Here is a 19990-nt window from a genome sequence, read left to right as displayed (position 1 = left end):
TCTTTGACAAACACAGTGAAGAAATTCCTGATGGAACTCGCATTTATTCAAGAGAGATTCGTGCTGTGGGAATGCTGAATGAATGCAACCAGGCTGCAAATGTTTGAGAAAAACACCAAGGCAAGGTAGTCAGCAGAACTGTTGTTCTCAGCAAAGCTGTGTTCACCTCTCCCTCTGCCTCTGAAAGGGACTGATGTGAAATGCTCTGCTTGCATTTGATAAATCTGTGATTTGACTTGCTTAGAGATGAACGAAGCTTTCTGCTTCTGTTCCCACTGACAGTGCTGGGGGCAGCCCGCTGTGATCACAGCTGACCTTCACTTGGCTGAATCTCCTGCCTCAGATTATACTATCACATGGGTGTCTCATGCAGCGAGCTCCCCTCTGCTCACGGTGCTCCTTAGGCCAGTGAACCGAGCTAAAATGATCTGGAGCCTTACTCTGATCTCAGGCTAATGAGAATTGGGAATAACAAAACATAGTTGAGGCCCATGAAGGTACAGTGCTACAAGAGGACACACAGGCCTCTGTGATGTCCATATGGCTGCATCTGAGAGGGAGACTGGTCATGCTGGTAGCATGTGCTTGTATGAAGTCACCTCTCTGCTTTGAAAACACATTAAGTCAGTAAAGAAAATATATGAATAAAGGCAAACAGAAGAGGAACTTGTAACCCTGCAGAATGTGTGATAAATCATTTAATACAGTGGGAAAGAGGCTTTCAGACAGAAATAGTAGTGTATGAGCCTACTTATCTTTGCAGGAAACAGGCACCTCTGGGAAACCTGCATCCACAGAACTGCATCTGTAAAGATGGCAGAGCTTCCACCTGACTCCCCAAGCATTTCTCCTGACACCATTACTCCTACAGAGGTGATGTGAAATATTCATGTATTTATCTTGCCACATTAGCAAGCATTCAGTGTCCTAATGCACATGACAAATTAATGTTTTTTGCTAGAACCTTTTTGCTTTGAGTCACATCAGCAGAAATAGCTCATCATAGAAGAAACCAGTTTGAAATACCCTTGGCAGTAATCCACTGTCCAGGAGAGAAGCATGGCACAGGGCACCGGGGAAGCAGAATGTTAGGGCTCTTTCAGGCCTGCTTGGATTCAAATTTCTGGTGCCTTCATGTGGCAGCTTAAAAGGACAGATTCCTGTGGCCAAATTGCTTTGGACTGAAGCTATTTGACAGCCTTTGACCCAGCTCCCCAGACAAGTTAAAATGACACATCCAACTTTATTTGGCATTTGAAGTGGAAGGGAAATGGCTTTTCTGTTCTGCGGGAAGCCTCTCTTATTTAATGTTCTACAAAGAGGAAGAAACTGCATATAATAATGACATCTTGTGGTAGTTGTTGAATTATTGTCCTATGATTTAGTAGATAATTGGATGCCAAATTTCATGACGTCTCTCTCCCTCTGTGCTGAAGCTCTGCAAATTCAGACTCACAATTTCTGTTGCTCTGAGAAGCTGGATGTAGAAGACCTCTGGAACCTTTGGCTTATTGTTGACTTCAGAGGAAAAGGATATTTTGATCATTTGATTACAAATGTCTGGCAAAACACACAGTTCAGAAATTCATAGTCATAACTGATGAAAGAATGGTTATCCAGCTACTCATACAGAAAATACTAGTTTTTATAATGTTGAGGGCAGAGTGGCTCTCCACATCCATAAGCAGGAGGAACCTGCTTATGCTGCACCATGGCTTTGTAGTGGGTGTGGGAGTAAATGGTGACAGCCTCTGCTGGCAGCACGTAAACGTGACAGTTGCTGAACACCTGTACTGAGCTTGCAAACAGTCTTGGTGAGAGATGTGTGGTGTTTTAGAGTAAATCCCTAAGGCCTCACAGTACCCCTGCTCTGCTCCTACTTACTTCAGCTTTGGAGTGCACGTCTCTAACTCCTGCCATTAACTGTGTGGGTATCCAAGGACCACATGAAGCTCTAAGCTTACTGCAAGCTGTGTGACAGTTCATATTTAGGGTCCATAAACATGCTATTTAACTGAGTATCCTATTTTCTCTGCCCATAATCATGTTCTTGCTGATGTAGTCTCTGCAGTGCTTGCCCTAGTTGAAGTTAGAAGCTTTTCAGAACAAACAGCACTTCTCCTGCCAGTTTGTACAGTCCTTATCAGTATGGAGGAGCTCAGCTTTTATCAGGGAGTTTGGCTGTTGACAAAATAGTCATAATAAATAAGATTTGTGGGAACAACTTAGGGGTACATTTTTACAGGGTGTCTGTTTATCCTGTTTTGTGTTCTGGCCTCACTAGGTCTTCAGTTCTGTGGTACTGTGACACAGTTTTGTTTTGGGGTTATTTTGAGGATGAAGGTGGCTTAAGCTATATGTCAAGCACTTTTGTGTTTCTTCTGGGCTACCAAGGCCTCATAAATAGACTTACAGTTTATATGCAAGATTCACACAAACCTCTGTCTCCCAGCTGTGAGGAAGGAGGCAGGAAAAGACCACGTCACTTATGAAGAACTCAGAGGTGATGGTGAAATCACACACAAGTGAGGCAGTGAAATAATGCTGCTGATCAGCATTGATAGTACAGAATGCGGAGTGACAGATCACTGCTACTACATTTAATGTAGTAGGGCTTCTCTTCCCCATTTTCCTTTTTCACTGTCAGAGATCCTGGTGTTTATATTGGATATTGGGTGTAATGTGCTCTGCCTGTTTTCTTCAGCTCTGCACCAACGCAAGAAGGAGACACTTGCTGGATTCCCTACTGACATAGAAAATTGTTAAAGATAATCATGACACTCCGTGATTCCATAATATCTAATGACATGTGTTTAGCTGTATTGATCTATTTTTTTTCATGGGATGATGCCACCTATTGGACGTTATTAAGAGAGGCAAAACAGCTCAAAGAAAATAAATACTTCATACTGGGCTGAATTTTCAGCAAACGTTATACTTTCCTACAGTTCAATAGCAAGAAAAAGAGCTGCTACTGGGACATCCTGAATTATGGTACCTCATTAAAAGAGAAGAAGGAATAGAAGCAGAAAAAATATAGACAACACTGACTATCTCTGGAAAGGAAAAAGAAGTCCAGAAAAAAAATACAGGTAAAGTTTAACAAGATAGTTTTTATCTGTTTTTCCAATGGGTCTATAAATGACAGTCGCAGAATTTTGGTTTTTCGTTTGATTTTTTTTTAACTGAAGTGTGTTGATGGTGATCATTTTTAATCGACCTTGAACTTGTAGTGGTAAAATTACTAATATCTAAGATTGAGAGGTCTGGCTAAGAAGCTATCTTTACTAAAAGAACGTCCTTTCAGCTAAAAGCTAAATCTGTGATTGTTTCCAACTTCCCAAGTCTGAGCTAAGATAAAAAAGGTGTGTCACTAGTCAGAGCCATTTTTTCACATTGCTGTTATTTACTGTTTGACTCCTTAGAACTGTGGTAGTTAGCAAGCTCTCTAAGGAGTCCCATGCCTCCAGGGATGGATACCTGGTTTTAACATTGAAATGATTGCTTTTCCTTACCTCTTCCTTTCTTTTTTCTGAAACAGTACCTAGGTTGGTTCTCTGCAATCTGAGAACAGGAGAGCAGAGGGGAAGATGCTCTCTGAATGTTCTCTTACTATATTCATAGTTAATACAGCTTCTGTCTGACCTGTCCTAAATTTTTTTTTTTTCACTTTTGTCAGTTTATTCATAATCCCTGATGGGAAATGTTTTTTAATTATTTACCTTCTGTAAGGTAAGTAATGACAAGAGATTGATTGGAAAATTTCTTTAATATAAACTTTACAAAGCAGCAATCATAATGAATCTTCATTTTTTTGCATTTAATTGAGTAAATATGTATAGTGTGCAGATTTGTTGCTCTTGCTCCTGTCATTACTATGTTAACAGTCCCTGAGACCAAGTTGGACTTGATTTCAAAGTTACTTTAAAACTTGGCACTTCTCAATGAAAATCTCTTCCATTTCCAGTGTTTGACATATGTTCTCTATTCCTCTTGATGTTTGAAATGAAATATCCATCTCAGGCCCATCCAGACTCTTACAAGTTGTTTGGTTTACAATCTTGACTTCAGCCTGCCTGAAACAGGTTTATTAATACATAATTCTGCCCACCATGAAGGTCTGTTCAGAACTTTGTTGCCTTGAAGGATCTCTCCCCACATATTTTTATATAACTGCAAAATAATAATAATAATAAAATGATTAATGCATACAGAAGAAACAAACAAAGCTTCTGCAAGATAAATTATCTAACTTATTGGTTGAAATGAGATTGTGATTGAGTTTTTAGACAACAAATGTGAATAATTATGTAGAGGCAAGAATAAACACAAAGATAAAGCACAAAATTTCAAAGTACTGTAAACATCAGATTTCTGTGTAAATCATTTAGACCATCCTTGGCATAAGAAGAGGAAACCAATAATCTTTACTAGTTCTTGTTTTCAATTTGATGAGTTGTATTGTCAAAGGTAGAAATTCAGAAACAAAGTTATATTAAGCTAATTTTTGTTCTGTCCAAACCTGATACCAGAAGGCTGTATCTGAAAACACTCATGCATGTCTGTTGTTACCTTAGTTTCAACACATTTCTGGAGAGTTCCAGAACTTCTCTTCTAGATGTGAACTTGTCCAATTTAAGCATAAGAAAATCTTCTCTCAGAAGCATATTGCTAAGTTATCATCAATTTGCAATTTTATGTGGAAGAGTTAAAAAAAAAGTCTATGGGAAGTAAATTTTGCGAAAGTGTAATTTTAGCAGTACTTCTTATTTCATAATTGACTGAAGCTTAAAACTTTAAATAACATTCCAGAAAGATGAGGAAAGGAAGGCCATATTTTCAGCAGTAAGATAGAGTACAGTACAATAAAATATTAACATAGTGTAAAAGCAGTCAGGAAGGTAAAGTGAAAAGTCTTTCTTCTACATTGAAAGATAGGTTGGTCCTATACATTTGTGATGATTTAATTAGCAATGAAATATATTTAATATTAAATATATTTTACCTTGATTATAGTGTTAACTTTTTATTCCATTCTATGTGAGTTAATATTGTCCAACAATTTTTAATTAATGTTGAATTAAATGTGGCAATAACTTCACATATTTAAGTGGCGATTGTCAAAACTTCTACATGGAAATGATGTCCACACCATGAAAGTTCCTTTTAAAGAGAATCTGAATTCTTCTTTCGTGCTTAAAGCTGCCCATAACAAATCTTGAAACTTTTCTTCTGCTCTGACGAGTAGATCTGAGGCTCATAGTGCAAGGCACTCCACTGCAGCACAGCATAGCTCACCTCGACTTAAATTCATTTTCCTGTTATACTTGGATAATCTATTCTTTACCATACTGTAATTTTTACTAAAATGTTTGTATTGGTTTTTAGAAGCTGCAAAGATAGCAATGAACAGGGAATTAAATATAGACAGCCAGGAGACAAGGAGCTTTATCGAGTATTTTCTCTAAGTGAGGGATTGGCAGCCTTTTTCAGATTTCAGTTGAAAATATTTACATAAATTGAAAACCACAGACTTACAGGCAGTTCAGAAAACCTTCCTGGATTCCATAGAGCATGGTTGAATATCACTGATTGAAATTATTTTCTCAATATGGTTCAATGAATTTATAAAAAAATAATACACAAGGAAGCCAGTAGTGTTTAGAGTCCCATGTGCATAATTAATATATTATACTCATAATATTAATCTCTAATATAAATAAGTCTCTGTGCCTTCTGCATTTGTATGAGCTAAGAGCTAGCCAAATCCATCACATGACAGCTTGATCAGCTAAGAAATCTCCCTCTGACTGTTAGAAAGGGGATAGTATTCTAGGAATGGATGACTGAGTATTTGCACCATATTTTATATTTCTGCCTATAGCGTCTGTTCACAGCTTCTGTTAGAGACAGAATAATACGTGAAAACGGGCTTTTGGCCAATACACATAGTCTTAACTTTCTTATGTTCCTTCTCTAAAGAGATACCTTTGGAGCTTCCATCCCAAAAACCTACAGAAATGGAAACAAGGTTTCCAGTGATGATTACAGCCCTCAGTTGAGATGGTTGGATAGGTAGAGAAAGTCTTTCCTCCTGTATTTGTAAAGACTGCATTAACAAAGTAATTATTGTGTTAGGTCAGCCTCTGGTTGGAAACATCTGGGCTGCCTTCTGTATTCCTTGATTACCATGGAAACGATGGACAACTTTATATTGGAAAAGAATATTGGAAAGCATCAAGTACTTGACTCAGCAATCCTGACAAGCATCCTGGCAGTGTCCCCAGGCTAGCGATAGTCTACAGTATCTATCCACACTAAACCAAACCACTGTAACTGTGACACCAGTCTCTACAAAATAGTTATCCCACAGCTTGGCCCTGCTGAGTAGGTTTGGCCAGTAAACAAGAATTCTGGTTTGCTGAGACTTTGGAATGAAATATGGATCTTGAAATGTGTCAAGAAAAAAAAAAGGCAGAGAGGGACCACGACCTTGTACACCAACTCCATGGTGCACCCACATCCCAAGTCCTGCTTGTAGGTCTGGTTATGACACCTCAGAAAGGATATGGCAGAAGCAGAAAATACACAGAGAAAGAAAACAAGGTCTGTCAGAGGAACGAAAAGGCTCCCATAGATAGCAACTGTATATGGACTGGGACTAGGAAGCATTTTTTCGCAATACTCATAATTAAGCTGCAGAAATTATTGTGTGACGGAAACCAAAAGACAGCTGAATTTGAAAATAGATGGAAAAAATGGAGGATAGACACATCCATGGCTATGAAACAGTGATACAAATACAACCTACAGTATGAGATATCTCTTAAACCACCACCCGCCAGCAGTTCAGACACCAGGGAAAGAACACCTCAATGTTTCATCTGTTTCATACAATGTGCTGCTTGGCCACCCTTCTCTGTCAGTTACAGAGTATTCTGTAAACTGAATCCAGTGTGGCCATTCTCATGCTCTTAACTCTTGCTTTGTGTAACTATACCAAAAATTTCTCTCAGTCTTTTTTTTTTTGTGTGTGTTCAGTGCACAGGTGCCTACAAGAGCAAGCTAGAGCAATACTTCACAAGCTTATCTCCAGCAAATGCAAAATGTCATTTTCTGCTGACATCAACCTAACTCTGCTAGGAGTTTCCACTGAAAAAGTGATTTTCTTTTCTTTTGTACCTGTGAAGTATCTTGAATATGTTAAGGCTATTTACAGGCAATAATCCTCTTAATCATTAAACTTACAAATTTAACAATGGGTTTTCTTACCTCTCCACTAGCTTTACCAATGGGAGAATTGAGAATGAAGTCGGGAGGAGCGAAGACATCAACCAGGGCAATGGCATCATCTTTCAACTGTTTAAAAATAAAAGATATAACACTTGGCAACTTCTGTAGTTGTCTATGGCTACCTGTGAACTACAGAGCAACATAAAGAATATTTTCATAATGTATCAGCTATTGATAATTTAAGGGAAATCCATAATAAGTAGCCTAGTTTTATTTTGCCTTTTTTCACTCCCAGAGTAACTGTCAAAGGAGACTATATTTTAAATGTTTTCCTCCTTTACTTATGGAGTGGGTTTAAAACACATTTTAACAAATATGGTGCTGTTTGCACACATAAACACATATATTTTTGAACTTTAAAAATGTAATGTCCATCTTCTTCTTTGAAATTTTGCTGACCTGCAAAGAATATATTCCAGTTTGGAAAGCTTTTGTGCTAAGAAAAAAAATTCACAAGCTAACATTATAATGAAATAAGTAGAACTGGACTGAAATATTTCACTGGCTTTCCAATGAAGATTGCAAGGCCACAAATGCTGTGGTGTTATTTTGTAGGATATATTGTTTTCTGTTTATGGGTAAATAAATTAGGACTAGATTCAGGGTCGATGAGTTGCTAAACTTTACAGAAAATTATTCAGAAATTATTAATGTAGTATTGTGCTCATTTACCCCTTGAAGTACAGAATAAGTGATATATTGCCTTTTTAGTATTTGCATGTTATATTATTTAATCACAACAAACAGGCTTACCCTGTAGCAGAGCTCCAGAATAGCATTCTGAATAAGTCTACCAGGTCGTTCACCTGAAGCATAGCCACCTGCAAACACATTCACAGAGAAGCTGATACCAGTTAAGATTACACTGACACAAACTTTTTACAAAAACGACTAAATAGATTCACTCATGTAACCGAATTGAAAGTCTTTCATTAATGAGTTGGCTGCAAAACTTTTATTCTAAGATATGTAGAGCCTTTTGCAGTAACAAGCTACACTAACTAGTAACAAGCACCTTGTTGTTTATCCCCTATCCTCTCCCCCAAGCACTGGATCACAGCAAAACTTGTGATCCCTCCATTACCTCTGAGCTAACAGGGAACCTTTTGGTTATTTGTCATTCCAGGTCCCTGCTCCTGAAAATTTGGTCAAGAATGATTGTTTTGTGTTAGACAAGCAGTAAGAAAACGCTCTAACATAAATCCTAATTAGGATTCTCTCCCCCTGCCAAGTTAGGACTTTTATGAACTGACATGCACAGTATATTCAGGAGCTGATCTCACCTTGGTAGAGCATAGCCAGGTGTTTACTTAAAGACCAGAGTCCATAGAGAGCACAGAGATTCTTCAGCACTGGCTGCAGTGCAGGTGGAATGCTGGGGTCACGAGTGTAGTCATGATACCGCTGTAAGACTGTTTGTTCAATGAAGGCAATGGCTAAGGATCGACAGTAGTACACCTTAGGAAGTAGAAAAAGGACACTGAGTATCAACATACAAAGAACTAATCCTCAGCTGGTGCAGAATGGCATTGCTCTGGTCAGGTTAGTAGAGTTCTGCTGATTTAGATCTGATGATTTAGCATGAGCTTAAAGAAATTCTAAGAGGAAAAGTCAGGAGAAGACACTTTCTACAACATCTGTGTAAAGGTTAGTCATGAGATATCTCATGAAATGCCTCTTAGAAATAAGATTGTATGCCTATTACCAGTGTAATTTGGCCGCTGCACACAGACTTTATAGGATCAAGTAGCTACATCAGAGAGAAGACAATGCAAAATCAGGTTTGCTGATTTTAGGATCATTAATAAACACATATAATGCTTAAGAATATTTATATTTATTTAATATTATGCAGAGTTTTATAAAGAGGATAAAATCTTCCTATTGAAATCATATTATAGTCTCTTCAAATAACAAATAAAAATCTAATCATGTCAGCTTGAGTGGATTCTTTTTATGGATGGCAACAGATTGCAACACATGTTGCAATCACACAACAGCTACAGGGTGGACAAGGGATTGAACCCAGCCAGTACCAGTTTAGGAAGGGCAGGTCCTGTCTGACCAACCTGATCTCCTTTTATGATCAGGTGACCTGCATGGTGGGTGAGGGGAAAGCTGTGGACGTTTTCTATCTGGACTTCAGCAAAGTCTTTGACACCGTCTCTCATGGCATTCTCCTGGAAAAGCTGGCAGCCCACGGCTTGGACAGGGGCACTCTCTGCACTTAAGAACTGGCTGGATAGCTGGTGGTGCTGAATGGTGCTGCATCCAGTTGGCAGCTGGTCACTAGTGGTGTCCCCCAGGGATCAGTGTTGGGCCCAGTTCTATTTAATATCTTTACTGATGATCTGGATGAGGGGATTGAGTGTACCATTAGCAAATTTGCAGATGACACCAGGCTGGGGAGCAGTGTTGATCTGCTGGAAGGCAGGAGGGCTCTGCAGAGGGACCTGGACAAGCTGGAGAGATGCTCTGATTCCAACAAGATGAGGTTCAGCAAGGCCAAGTGCCAGGTCCTGCACTTTGGCCACAACAACCCCATGCAGGGCTACAGGCTGGGGACAGAGTGGCTGGAGAGCAGCCAGGCAGAAAGGGAGCTGGGAGTTTGGATTGACAGGAAGCTGAACATGAGCCAGCAGTGTGCCCAGGTGGCCAAGAAGGCCAATGGCATCATGGCCTGGATCAGGAACAGTGTGGCCAGCAGGACCAGGGAAGTGATTCTGCCCCTGTACTCAGCACTGGTGAGGCCACACCTGGAGTGGTGTGTCCAGTTCTGGGCCCCTCAGTTCAGGAAGGATATTGAGGTGCTGGAGCAGGTCCAGAGAAGGGCAACGAGGCTGGTGAACGGACTAGAGCACAAGTTCTATGGGGAGAGGCTGAGGGAGCTGGGGCTGTTTAGCCTGGAGAAGAGGAGGCTCAGGGGAGATTTCATCACTCTCTACAACCACCTGAAAGGAGGTTGGAGCCAGGTGGGCATCAGTCTCTTCTCCCAGGCAACCAGCAGTAGGACAAGAAGGCACAATCTTAAGCTCTGCCAGGGGAGATTTAGGTTGGATATTAGGAAGAAATTTTTTACGGAGACAATAATCAGACACTGGAATGGGCTGCCCAGGGAGGTGGTGGATTCACTATCCCTGGAGGTTTTTAAGATGAGACTGGAGGTGGCACTTAGTGTCATGGTCTAGTAACCATGGCAGTGTTGGATCAAGGGTTGGACTTGATGATCTTGGAGGTCTTTTCCAACACGGTTGATTCTACGATTCCATGGTTTTCAACTAATCCTTGTCGACTGTCCCATGAGAAAGACAAGTCACCAGTTACTGTTAATGCAGAGTATAAGGAATATTTGTCTATATTTATATACTTCACCTTTGCTATAATGTGGCATATATCCTGTAATGAAATACACAGCTGACTGAAAACATTGTAGCTAGTGAACAGGAAGGGAATATGAAACCATTGCTATTCTGGCTGATTTGTTGCAATGCTGTTAACACGTGTTTGGTTTTAGCCCATTTGTTAAGGGTTGAGGTTTTTCTTCTTCTTTTTTTTTAATTTAGAATTAGTTGATTAGCTGTTTTTTTTTCTTTTACATATTTGCAATATCCTTACATCTAAATCCACTGCAACATTTAAAAATATATCATATAACCGTCTCCATCAACAGCTGTCCAGTGGCATACTTATGTCCAAGCTCAGATACAAGTATAAATGGCAAACCACACATCTATTCTCTGCAGGATTAGGGAGGACTTCCCCCTTACTACAAGGTCTTTTTAGATATGAATGTCAATTCCCTACTCAGAATGAAGTAAGTCTTAACATCACAAATGAAACATTAAAAATGATTTCCCTGTTATTCTCCTCTATAATTCTATTTCCCTCTTTACCGTTGTTTGCACTACTGTATTGTTTCTATAAATCTACCTCCAAAACAAAATAACCAAGGGATATGCCAGGAATCTCTTCCAGATCCCCTATAGCATGAACAAATATTATGTATTAGTCAGCCATTGGGCTGACAGAAAACTGTTTCTTCATGCCCAGAAAGTTTTAAATCAAATACGTACATGTCTTCAAAGCACAGCTTGTAAATCATTTTCAGATGTTTTTGAGGCATGCTATTTAAAATAAAAAATTCTGCTGTCCTGAGGAGGAGTTGTAGGGAGAAAATAAAACTAATGACCTAAAGTATATCAATGCCTATCTCAAAAGAAATTGTGTGCCTGACTATCTTTGGATTTTAGCACATCTGAACATAAAAGAGAAAAGAACCTTCACACTTCTGAGCAAACCACTCTCTCTAATGCACTGGCCCCAGCATCAGCCTCCCCAAGTCCTGGCCCACTGACAGCAAATCAGACTTGAATTTCCGGCAATTCCCATTCTGAGTTTGACCCTGAAGACTTTCTCTAATAAGCTGCTTCTAGGGTAAAAAACAGGAAAGATTTTCTTCACTCTACCAGTTGTCTCACACAGATCATCCCCTGTTGAAGCTAGGCTGGCTCTTTTTAGTTGTAGAGTTGAATATTCCTTCTCAATGGTTTCTAACGAGCTTTGCAGATAAGGTGAATGACACTGACCATTTTCAGGGAACTGATCTTTCTAAGTGACAAATGACGAGTGCTCTTTCTTTGGGTATGAGCCAGTTTTTCTCATGGAGGTAACAGAGGAATCTGGTGAACTTGGGGATATGCACTGAAATCTGGAGTTAAGCCATTCCTAGCTGTTAAAACCCTCTGGTGAGAGAGTGGATCTGCTGTATGTAAATTGTCAATGTTTCCTTTTCAGGTTCCAATGCTGTCAGTCTGGTATCCTTCATGAGTACTTTGCCCTATAGGAATTGGAGATGAAAAAGACCTATTAGGTCATCCAGTTTACCTACCTGCCAGAGCAAGATTCTTTCCTACAGTATGTATTTGGCCACAAGAGCAGATGGAGAAGTAATAATCAGATGCTGCAGTAGATTTAATACTGGCAGATTTAGTCTTCAGAAGTTGTGCTATCAAAATTACAGACAGCATGCAGCACATGCCTGCAACTTTTCTGAAGGGAAATATATCCTGAAAGACTTCTGCTGACAGTAACTGTTCTGCTATCATGTTCTATGCCAAGAACATGGACAGGTATTAAGTTTTATTAGTTATTTGACTTGCTGCTTTATGGTTTTGAGGAAATTGTACTTCATGACAAAAGCAATAAAGCTAACAGGAACTGAAAAACTTGCATGAAAACAAATAAATAAAATAAGAAAGATTAATAAGTATTACCTGACAGTTGTTTTTTGCCTCAAAATCACTTAGCCCAGCCTGCTTTTCCTTACACAGTTTTAGGTCACTTTCTCGGAGCAGGTAGCAAACCAGCCATTTATAAGCTGCTAAAGGAACTGTGAAAAAGAGAGAAGTAAAATTCTTAACATTCACATTTATAATGCAAGAAGTCACATGCAAATTCTACTGCAGTCCTAGTTTTTGTTACTTGAGATGAAAAGTGAAAGTGTTAATTAACTGACATGTTAATTGACGTGACACTTCGTCCATTACTGTAAATACAATAAATATCTGGGGACCACAGTCAAATTGTAACTGTACAGTGAATACACACCACACCTGACCATGCACTAGTTCATACTGACCCAAAGTTAGAAGACAAGGCTCAGTTTAGACTTCTGACTTGAATAAATTTTTTAGCTTGCTAATTTTTCTCATATTAACACTTAGGTCTGCAAGGTACACAGTCTCGTCTGAGCATACAAGAAGACAAGACAGTCCACATTTAATGGAAGCTTGACTTGCAACATTGCAAAGATGGCTGAATGTAATCACATTTAAATGAACAGCTTTGTACATAATTGTGTCATATTTTAAGAACAGGCTGGAACTATTAAGGTAAAAAGTAATTCAGCATAAAGTCCTTGCCTGAATCCTACTTGCTTGTTTCTTAGCTTAAGATTTAGTGTAGACTATGATTTAGGCAATTGGGAGTGTTTACATGCCGCCTAAATTTTGGCAACTAAATTAACAGTCCAGTTTCTAACAGAATGGATCAATAAACGGATTGAGATTTTTTTAAAAAACTATAGTCTGTTTCAGTAGGTATTAAAAGAGATGAGAGAACATGTGCTTACATATCAGTTTGTGCATCTTGGAGACATATAGGAAACAAGAAAGCAAGCAGTTGTTTCAAACTAGTCTTTTTCTTATAAGCCTTTATGTTTTGAAATTATTTAGATTTCACCCTGCAGCTATTATGATACTATCTTACTTGGTACTGTGCATCACTATCTGAAGTTCAGCTTTTCTGTAATTATTTGAGCACTGAAGTGGTTATTGAATTATAGGAATCAACTTGATTGCTCCTTATATATCAAGGCTGGAGTTTCTTCCCCCATTATGTTCTCAGTTATACAGATTCACTTAAGCTCTGTGTCCTTTTGCTCTCTCATTATCTGCTCACTTGATAATTTTTGCCTCCAAGGGCCAATCTGAGCTCACAGTGATACACAAATGGGAGCGGCTTCTAATGTCATACTTGATTTGATTACACCAGACTAAACCAGGAAAACTGCAGGGAATTTTCTCTTTACCATTACTCGTTTTTCTCTATACAACCATAAGCAACTGTCAAAGCCAGAGAAAATTAATGCCTTTTCAACATATTTCTAAATCACTTGTGTGGTTTTCTAAAAGAAGATGTTTTAGCGATAGAAGGTAGTGGCAATCAATGGCCTTAAAACTGGAAAACAGCAATACAGTGGCAAACCCCCTAAATCACAGATATTACTTTATAGACACAGAAATGGAAGAAAAATATCTGATGCTATCCTCCATTCCAGAACTGAGGCTGGGGACAATAGAACCTACTTTGAAATGCAAACTATGTTCTTAGTAAATTGAAATGCATGTAATACAAAGTAAGTCAGCAAATATGACAAATATCTAATAAATAGCAGAGGCCAAATCTCAAATCTCTGGATTGTCTCCTTTGGAAAGGAATTTAAGATTCTAGAATCAGTTTAACAACAGCAGAAGGCTACCTGAGGAGTCCATGCAATCTTCAACAGTAATAGCTGTGAATTTCCAGCCAAGGATATGATGGTAGTCTTGCAAAACGTTTACTGTTCCCAAAGGGGATTCAAAAGGAGCTTTATCTGAAACACCAAAAGAAATAAAAATGATATATAAGAAAAGAAATCAGACTTTTTGGAACTAAAAGCCTATTACAAAGCCATGCATACACTCGACAGGCCAGATGAAATTAGACCATAATATTTATTTTATTATGGCCTAGTTCAGCCAAAAGAGGACTGGTGGACAAGTGTGGAAAAACCAGACATCACTGCCTGTAATTATGCCCCATAAGATTCAATTCCAATTGCTGAGTTTTCCAGCTCTGTAAGATGCTAGTGAAACTCACTGCTGGAAAACTGAAACAAAATCTTGAGAACTACAAAATGTAGTGATGGATATTGCTACCAAGTTAGGTGATATGAGCTGTTTTAAGTACCATAAACAGACTTACGATGACTTTACCAATACAGAATCACAGAATGGGGTGGTTGGAAGGGACCTTAAAGATCATCTAGTTCCAACCCTCCCATCCTGGACAGGGACACCTTCCACTGGACCAACGTGCTCAGAGCCCCATCCAACCTGGCCTCGAACATTTCCAGGGATGGGGCATCCACAACTCCTCTGCACAGCATGTTCCAGTGTCTCACGACCCTTGCAGGGAAGAATTTCTTCCTAACATCTAATCTAAATCTCTCATCTTTTAGTTTAAAAACATTCCCCTTAGTCATATAACTATCTGCCCATGTAAAAGTAGCTCTCCCTCTTTTTTATAAGTATTGGAAGTCCACAATGAGGTCTCCCTGGAGCCTTCCCTTCTCTGGGCTGAACAAACCCAACTCTCTCAGCCTCTCTTCACAGCAGAGGTGCTTCAGTCCTCTTGAGCATCTTGGTGGCCTCCTTTGGACCCTCTCTAACAGGACCAAATCCTTCTTGTTCTTAGGACCCCAGAACCGGATGCAGTACTGAGGTAATACCATTGAACTAAATTGCACTTCTCAGGGAGTAAGATACGACTTAACCTGACTAGGGATGGCAAAACATCTAGCTGGTTTCTGCAAGATTTAGGAGAAAGAATATTTCTTGCAGCATATCTGTGTATTATGAATGTACCATATGACAGAGTCTGTAGAACATTATTTATGCTCCACAGAATGACTACATGACTGTCAAATGCTTTCAGTATGAAATTACCTCCTAATTCCATTAGCTACACACTGTTGGGTCCAGTATAAGATTCCACACTGAAAACTTACCTCTTATGCAGTTCATCCAGCTCATTAAGTAGTTGCTGGTTTGCTGAAGGAGGACGTTGTTATCTCCCTCATATGTGCAGTTTGGATCATTGTCATTTCGGATTTCACCCAGACGATTCACTTAATAAGAACAAGTGCATAATTTAATATATTGCAATGTACTAGTGGAAGCTAAGACAGATTAAATAATTATTTTGTGACAAAACACAAGAGAGTTTTCTGTTCCTGTATGTAAAACTACTGTGATGAACAGAGGAGCTTGAAAGTTCACTGTTTAGTTTGTGAAAGTGAACATACTGTAAAGATTTTAGAAAAGTGTGGCACTCATCTTACAAGGGGAATTTTCATCTATAAAGTCTGCATCTTTGTTTTTGAAACTGAGACTGAATTGCTTGTATAGTCTGTCCAAATGCTGGTGCAGATCCTGTACAGGTTTAGGGGTTTTTTTTGTGGTAACAGGAATGACATAAACTTTAAAAATATGGATAAAAGGAAAAAATACTTTCTAAACATATTGCTAAAATGCAGACATCATGATAGAATAGCAGTTGAAGAAAACATCAACATAACTGTTCTCTCTCTGATCAGTGTATGCAGTAGACTGTAACTTACTGGCAAGGTAACCATGCCCTCCACAAGCTTCTCGGCACTCCTGAGCTGCCTGCTGAGCAGTCCAAGATGCCAGTGGTTTGCTGGCAGCAGATAAAGCATGAATCTCACGTCCCAAATCAGCCTTTGTGAAAAACAAGTTATAAGTGAGTAATAACTTTCACACAAAGTAAGTCTGTGACTGGTTAAAGCCATATATCTGTGTACTGCTTTATAATGAACAGTAACTGGCAATACAAGCATAAAATTTTCTGAGATCTGTGTAAGCATATTTTTTGGTACCACAGAAAAATCCTGACACAACTGAAGAACTTTCAGCACCAACTTTCTTACACGACACAGGAATAATTCGTGCCAGGTAATGGGCACATGGGTACATCTCAGCTCAGCTGTGACAGCTGGCATGGCATTGAACTGCTTCTCAATCTTTCCCTCCCAGAAATGGAGAGGCAGGTGATCTGAAGGTGGACCATCCAGAGAAAGCTTCATTCCCTCTGTGACACAAGCACTACCTCTCTCTCCCTGGTCAGTAAGGGGGTATTTATAAAATTTATTGCCTTGCACAGTTTTCACTGATCTTTTAAGCACCTGTTTTGTAAGGAATAGGAAAACTTAAATGTACATCCTTGGTTTCCAGAGAGCAGAGTAGTCTGCATTTACACTAACTCTGCTGACCCTCCTTTGCAAACGTGTTTGGAACTCCACTTTCTGGAGACAGTGGCTTGATACAACCAAGGCTTATTCAAGAGTGACTCCCTGGTTGCTTTTGTTTGTTTGTTTATTTAAGATCTCCTGTCAAACAAAAGGAATTCAAAAGGATTACATTCTTAACATTTTCAACAATGTTTATTCTTATCATGTTTTTTTTCCTGAGAGTCACTGTTTCGCCTAAGATTAGTAACTGCACTGCAGACCTCCAGAGATGAAGTATCAGACAAAAAAATGAAACAGATTCTCCTGTGGTCTGTGCAAAGAGGAGAAATTAGAATACCCAGAAATTAGTACAAAAATCTTTCATGAGCTTCATTTTAGCTGAAAAAAACCTGAGTGTTTAAGTAAGATCTGAGCAATTCACAGCCAGTGTGTAGGCCCTAACAATTTGTATTGTCAATATTTGTAAAAATAAATAAAATTTATATGCTATAAAAAACCCCATACTGCTGTTATTTTGATTAAGAATCAGTCCTTGCACAGAAATGATAGATTAAACTATTTCCTCTGTAAAGGGGTGACTTTCCAATGGGCTGATTGCGGATGAGCAATTCAGCATTGACTCAAAAGTCTTAACTTTTTTCTCTAAAAATATACATCTCAATGCAAGGATTTGAACTGCAAAGTCAAGCCAGACTCAAGGCTTGTGCAGGAATTAAGAATAGCAACATTTCAGAAAGTCTTGATATATGTTCCCTACAGAATCATTTACAACAGTTATAAGCTGAATTTGCACCCTCATAACATATTTATGATAAAAAATTCAGCAAGAAAACATAACTTTTAATCCCACAGGAATCAATAAAACTTTAATCACTTCATCAAAACTAATTTTAATGCTTTTCTAAATGCAACTTTAATCAGAACTTTGTAGCCTCATATTTCTGAGACATTGCTCCATCATTCTTGATGGCAACATAGCCTAAGACTTCTAAGTAGGTCTTTCATTTAAGTTTCCAGTTTATTATAGTTAGAGCTCAGTGAAAAAGAAATGTGTAAATATCTCACCTGTCTCTGATTCCTTTGCTGTGTCAACACACCTGCAGAAAACTCCACGTAGTTCTCAAACAGGGACTTGGAGAAATAATCTAAGGCATATGCAGCGGCCAGGTAAGGAAAAAGACGCCATTGCTAGAAAAAAAAATAAACTGATTTGATCACAAATTGATATATGTTTTTAATACTTATTGTATTGAACTAACCCATTAATTTTTACTGTGTTCAAATTGGAAACTGTTTAATGGAGAACTTAACAATAACTGTCTATTAACATAACTAATTGTACCTACATACAAGTTACAGTTATGTTATTCTAGTTCTTGCATTTCATGACTTTGTGAAAAACATTCTGTTAAACTAGTGCAAAAGTTCACTGAAGCTTTGGGGACCAATGACATATTTTTTACCCTGTGTTTATAAAATGTCTGGCATGCCAGGGCCAGTCATGATTCATATGTTTCTTCAGTAATAACATGACAGAGGTTGTAACCATTTCACTTGCTTGTTTGTTGCTGAATGTATATTAGTGCTGGTTACATTCTGTGAAAAAAAAACAAACAAGGGCTGAGAACCAGAGAAAAAAGGATCTTTGCTGCTCCATGCAACTCGGGGGCTTGTGAAGGAAAAGCTTAGAAAGCTTTTGTGATAAAGGAAGAAGGGAACAAAATTTTCAGCAAGAGCCCACAGAACAGGTCAAAACAGAGAAAAATTGAGAGACTCAAAGAATAATGGGAAGCAGATCCCGGCTTATTCAGAAGTGGTGGAAAGAAGGCAGCTTTCACTAGTTTGTGGAAACCCATGAACTCTTTCAACATTGCAAGACTAAGTGCAAACCTGGAAAAAAGCACCCACATTGCAAGGACAAACTGGGCAGGTTTGTTTTCAGCACTTCTTATATATTAACTTTTGTCATTCAGCAGATCTGAGTTTTCTCTGTTTCCCAGTTACTCCACCATACTCTTGTTCTATTTTTTCAGAGCAAAAAGTTGCTTTCACCTGCATAAACTGCAGACAAACATTAATTATATTCCCCTCCAAATCAGTACTATCTTGAGACTTCTCCACAATGGATGTCATTGATTTTTATAATTTTAAAGCATAAAGACTAAAAAGAGAAAACTAGAGTAACAGCAAAAGAAGCACTAAAATTTTCCAAAGAAATACTAGTTCCTACATGTGCAGTACTTTCACATATGCATATGAGACAGTCTTTCTCTGAAAAGGTTACTATTTAGAAGACAAAATTTTCTAGGTACTTCAGAAACATGAATATTTTTGGTTTTGCTATTCCAAGAACTTATGTCAAAAGCCTGATCGTGCCAGGAGAAGGTCTTGAGCTGGGAATGAACCCCCACAGCTGCACTAGAATGATGCTTCAGATGATACAGACAACTTTAATTTCGCTAACTGCAGTGTTACTGTGGTGATCTACAGTAGTTCTGAATCTGCATTTCATTATATAAAAGTCCACAGATGTGAATTCCAAAGTATTTACCTGTGTTTGGTATTCAAGGACAGGTATTTCTTCATCCTCAGTTGGTCCAAACTGGCGGCGAGTTGCTGAGAAGCGAATGGCTATTGCCAAGGCAAGCTTTAAATTGGTCGTGGACATTGCTGTGATCATAATCCTGCCACTGGACAAGGTTCCCAGAGCTGCACTAAAACGCTCTTTAACATCCTGAATGAATAGAAGGCACAGATGGAATGGTGAGGCTAACATTTCATTTACAGTCCCCATGAAGATGCAACTTTGGTAGCGTGATTAGAAGCACAGAGGATTGGCCAGTTTTGTTTCTTGACTTATTCGGAAAAGGCTTTCAGGCAAGATTCAGAGTAGTCTTGCCTGAACGTGGTCAAACTCTAAACTCTTTGAGATCAGTGGGGTAGCTCAAAGAGCACTAAGTTCAGTAAAATCAGTCAGGTGAGACATCTCTGAAACAGAATTACAAAAATGGCATTCATATCTCATGTGAAATTGTCAACAGCCTTATTTAGGTTTAGGTCTCCAGTACCTCCCAACATAAGAGGCCCATGCTCTGTCTCCTAATC

General features: G+C 38.8%; 1 protein-coding gene across 1 annotated transcript in view; it reads right to left on the bottom strand.

The window, feature by feature from the left end:
- Positions 1-3750: 3750 nt before the first annotated feature.
- ACOX3 (acyl-CoA oxidase 3, pristanoyl) overlaps positions 3751-19990 on the bottom strand; it is a 34546-nt gene continuing 18306 nt past the window's right edge. Inside the window, exons 9-18 of the mRNA XM_032686076.1 lie at positions 19437-19619; positions 17951-18073; positions 16235-16355; positions 15623-15742; positions 14333-14446; positions 12567-12682; positions 8577-8751; positions 8047-8114; positions 7273-7359; positions 3751-4173 (exon numbers count right to left, since the gene is read on the bottom strand). Of these exons, the coding sequence (XP_032541967.1) occupies positions 4054-4173; positions 7273-7359; positions 8047-8114; positions 8577-8751; positions 12567-12682; positions 14333-14446; positions 15623-15742; positions 16235-16355; positions 17951-18073; positions 19437-19619 (1227 nt within the window). The 3' untranslated portion in view covers positions 3751-4053. The remainder of the gene's footprint in view (positions 4174-7272; positions 7360-8046; positions 8115-8576; positions 8752-12566; positions 12683-14332; positions 14447-15622; positions 15743-16234; positions 16356-17950; positions 18074-19436; positions 19620-19990) is intronic.

Source organism: Chiroxiphia lanceolata, chromosome 4 (assembly GCF_009829145.1).
Source record: "Chiroxiphia lanceolata isolate bChiLan1 chromosome 4, bChiLan1.pri, whole genome shotgun sequence".
Classification (NCBI taxonomy): Eukaryota; Metazoa; Chordata; class Aves; order Passeriformes; family Pipridae; genus Chiroxiphia; species Chiroxiphia lanceolata.
This window is presented reverse-complemented; position numbering and strand designations above follow the sequence as displayed.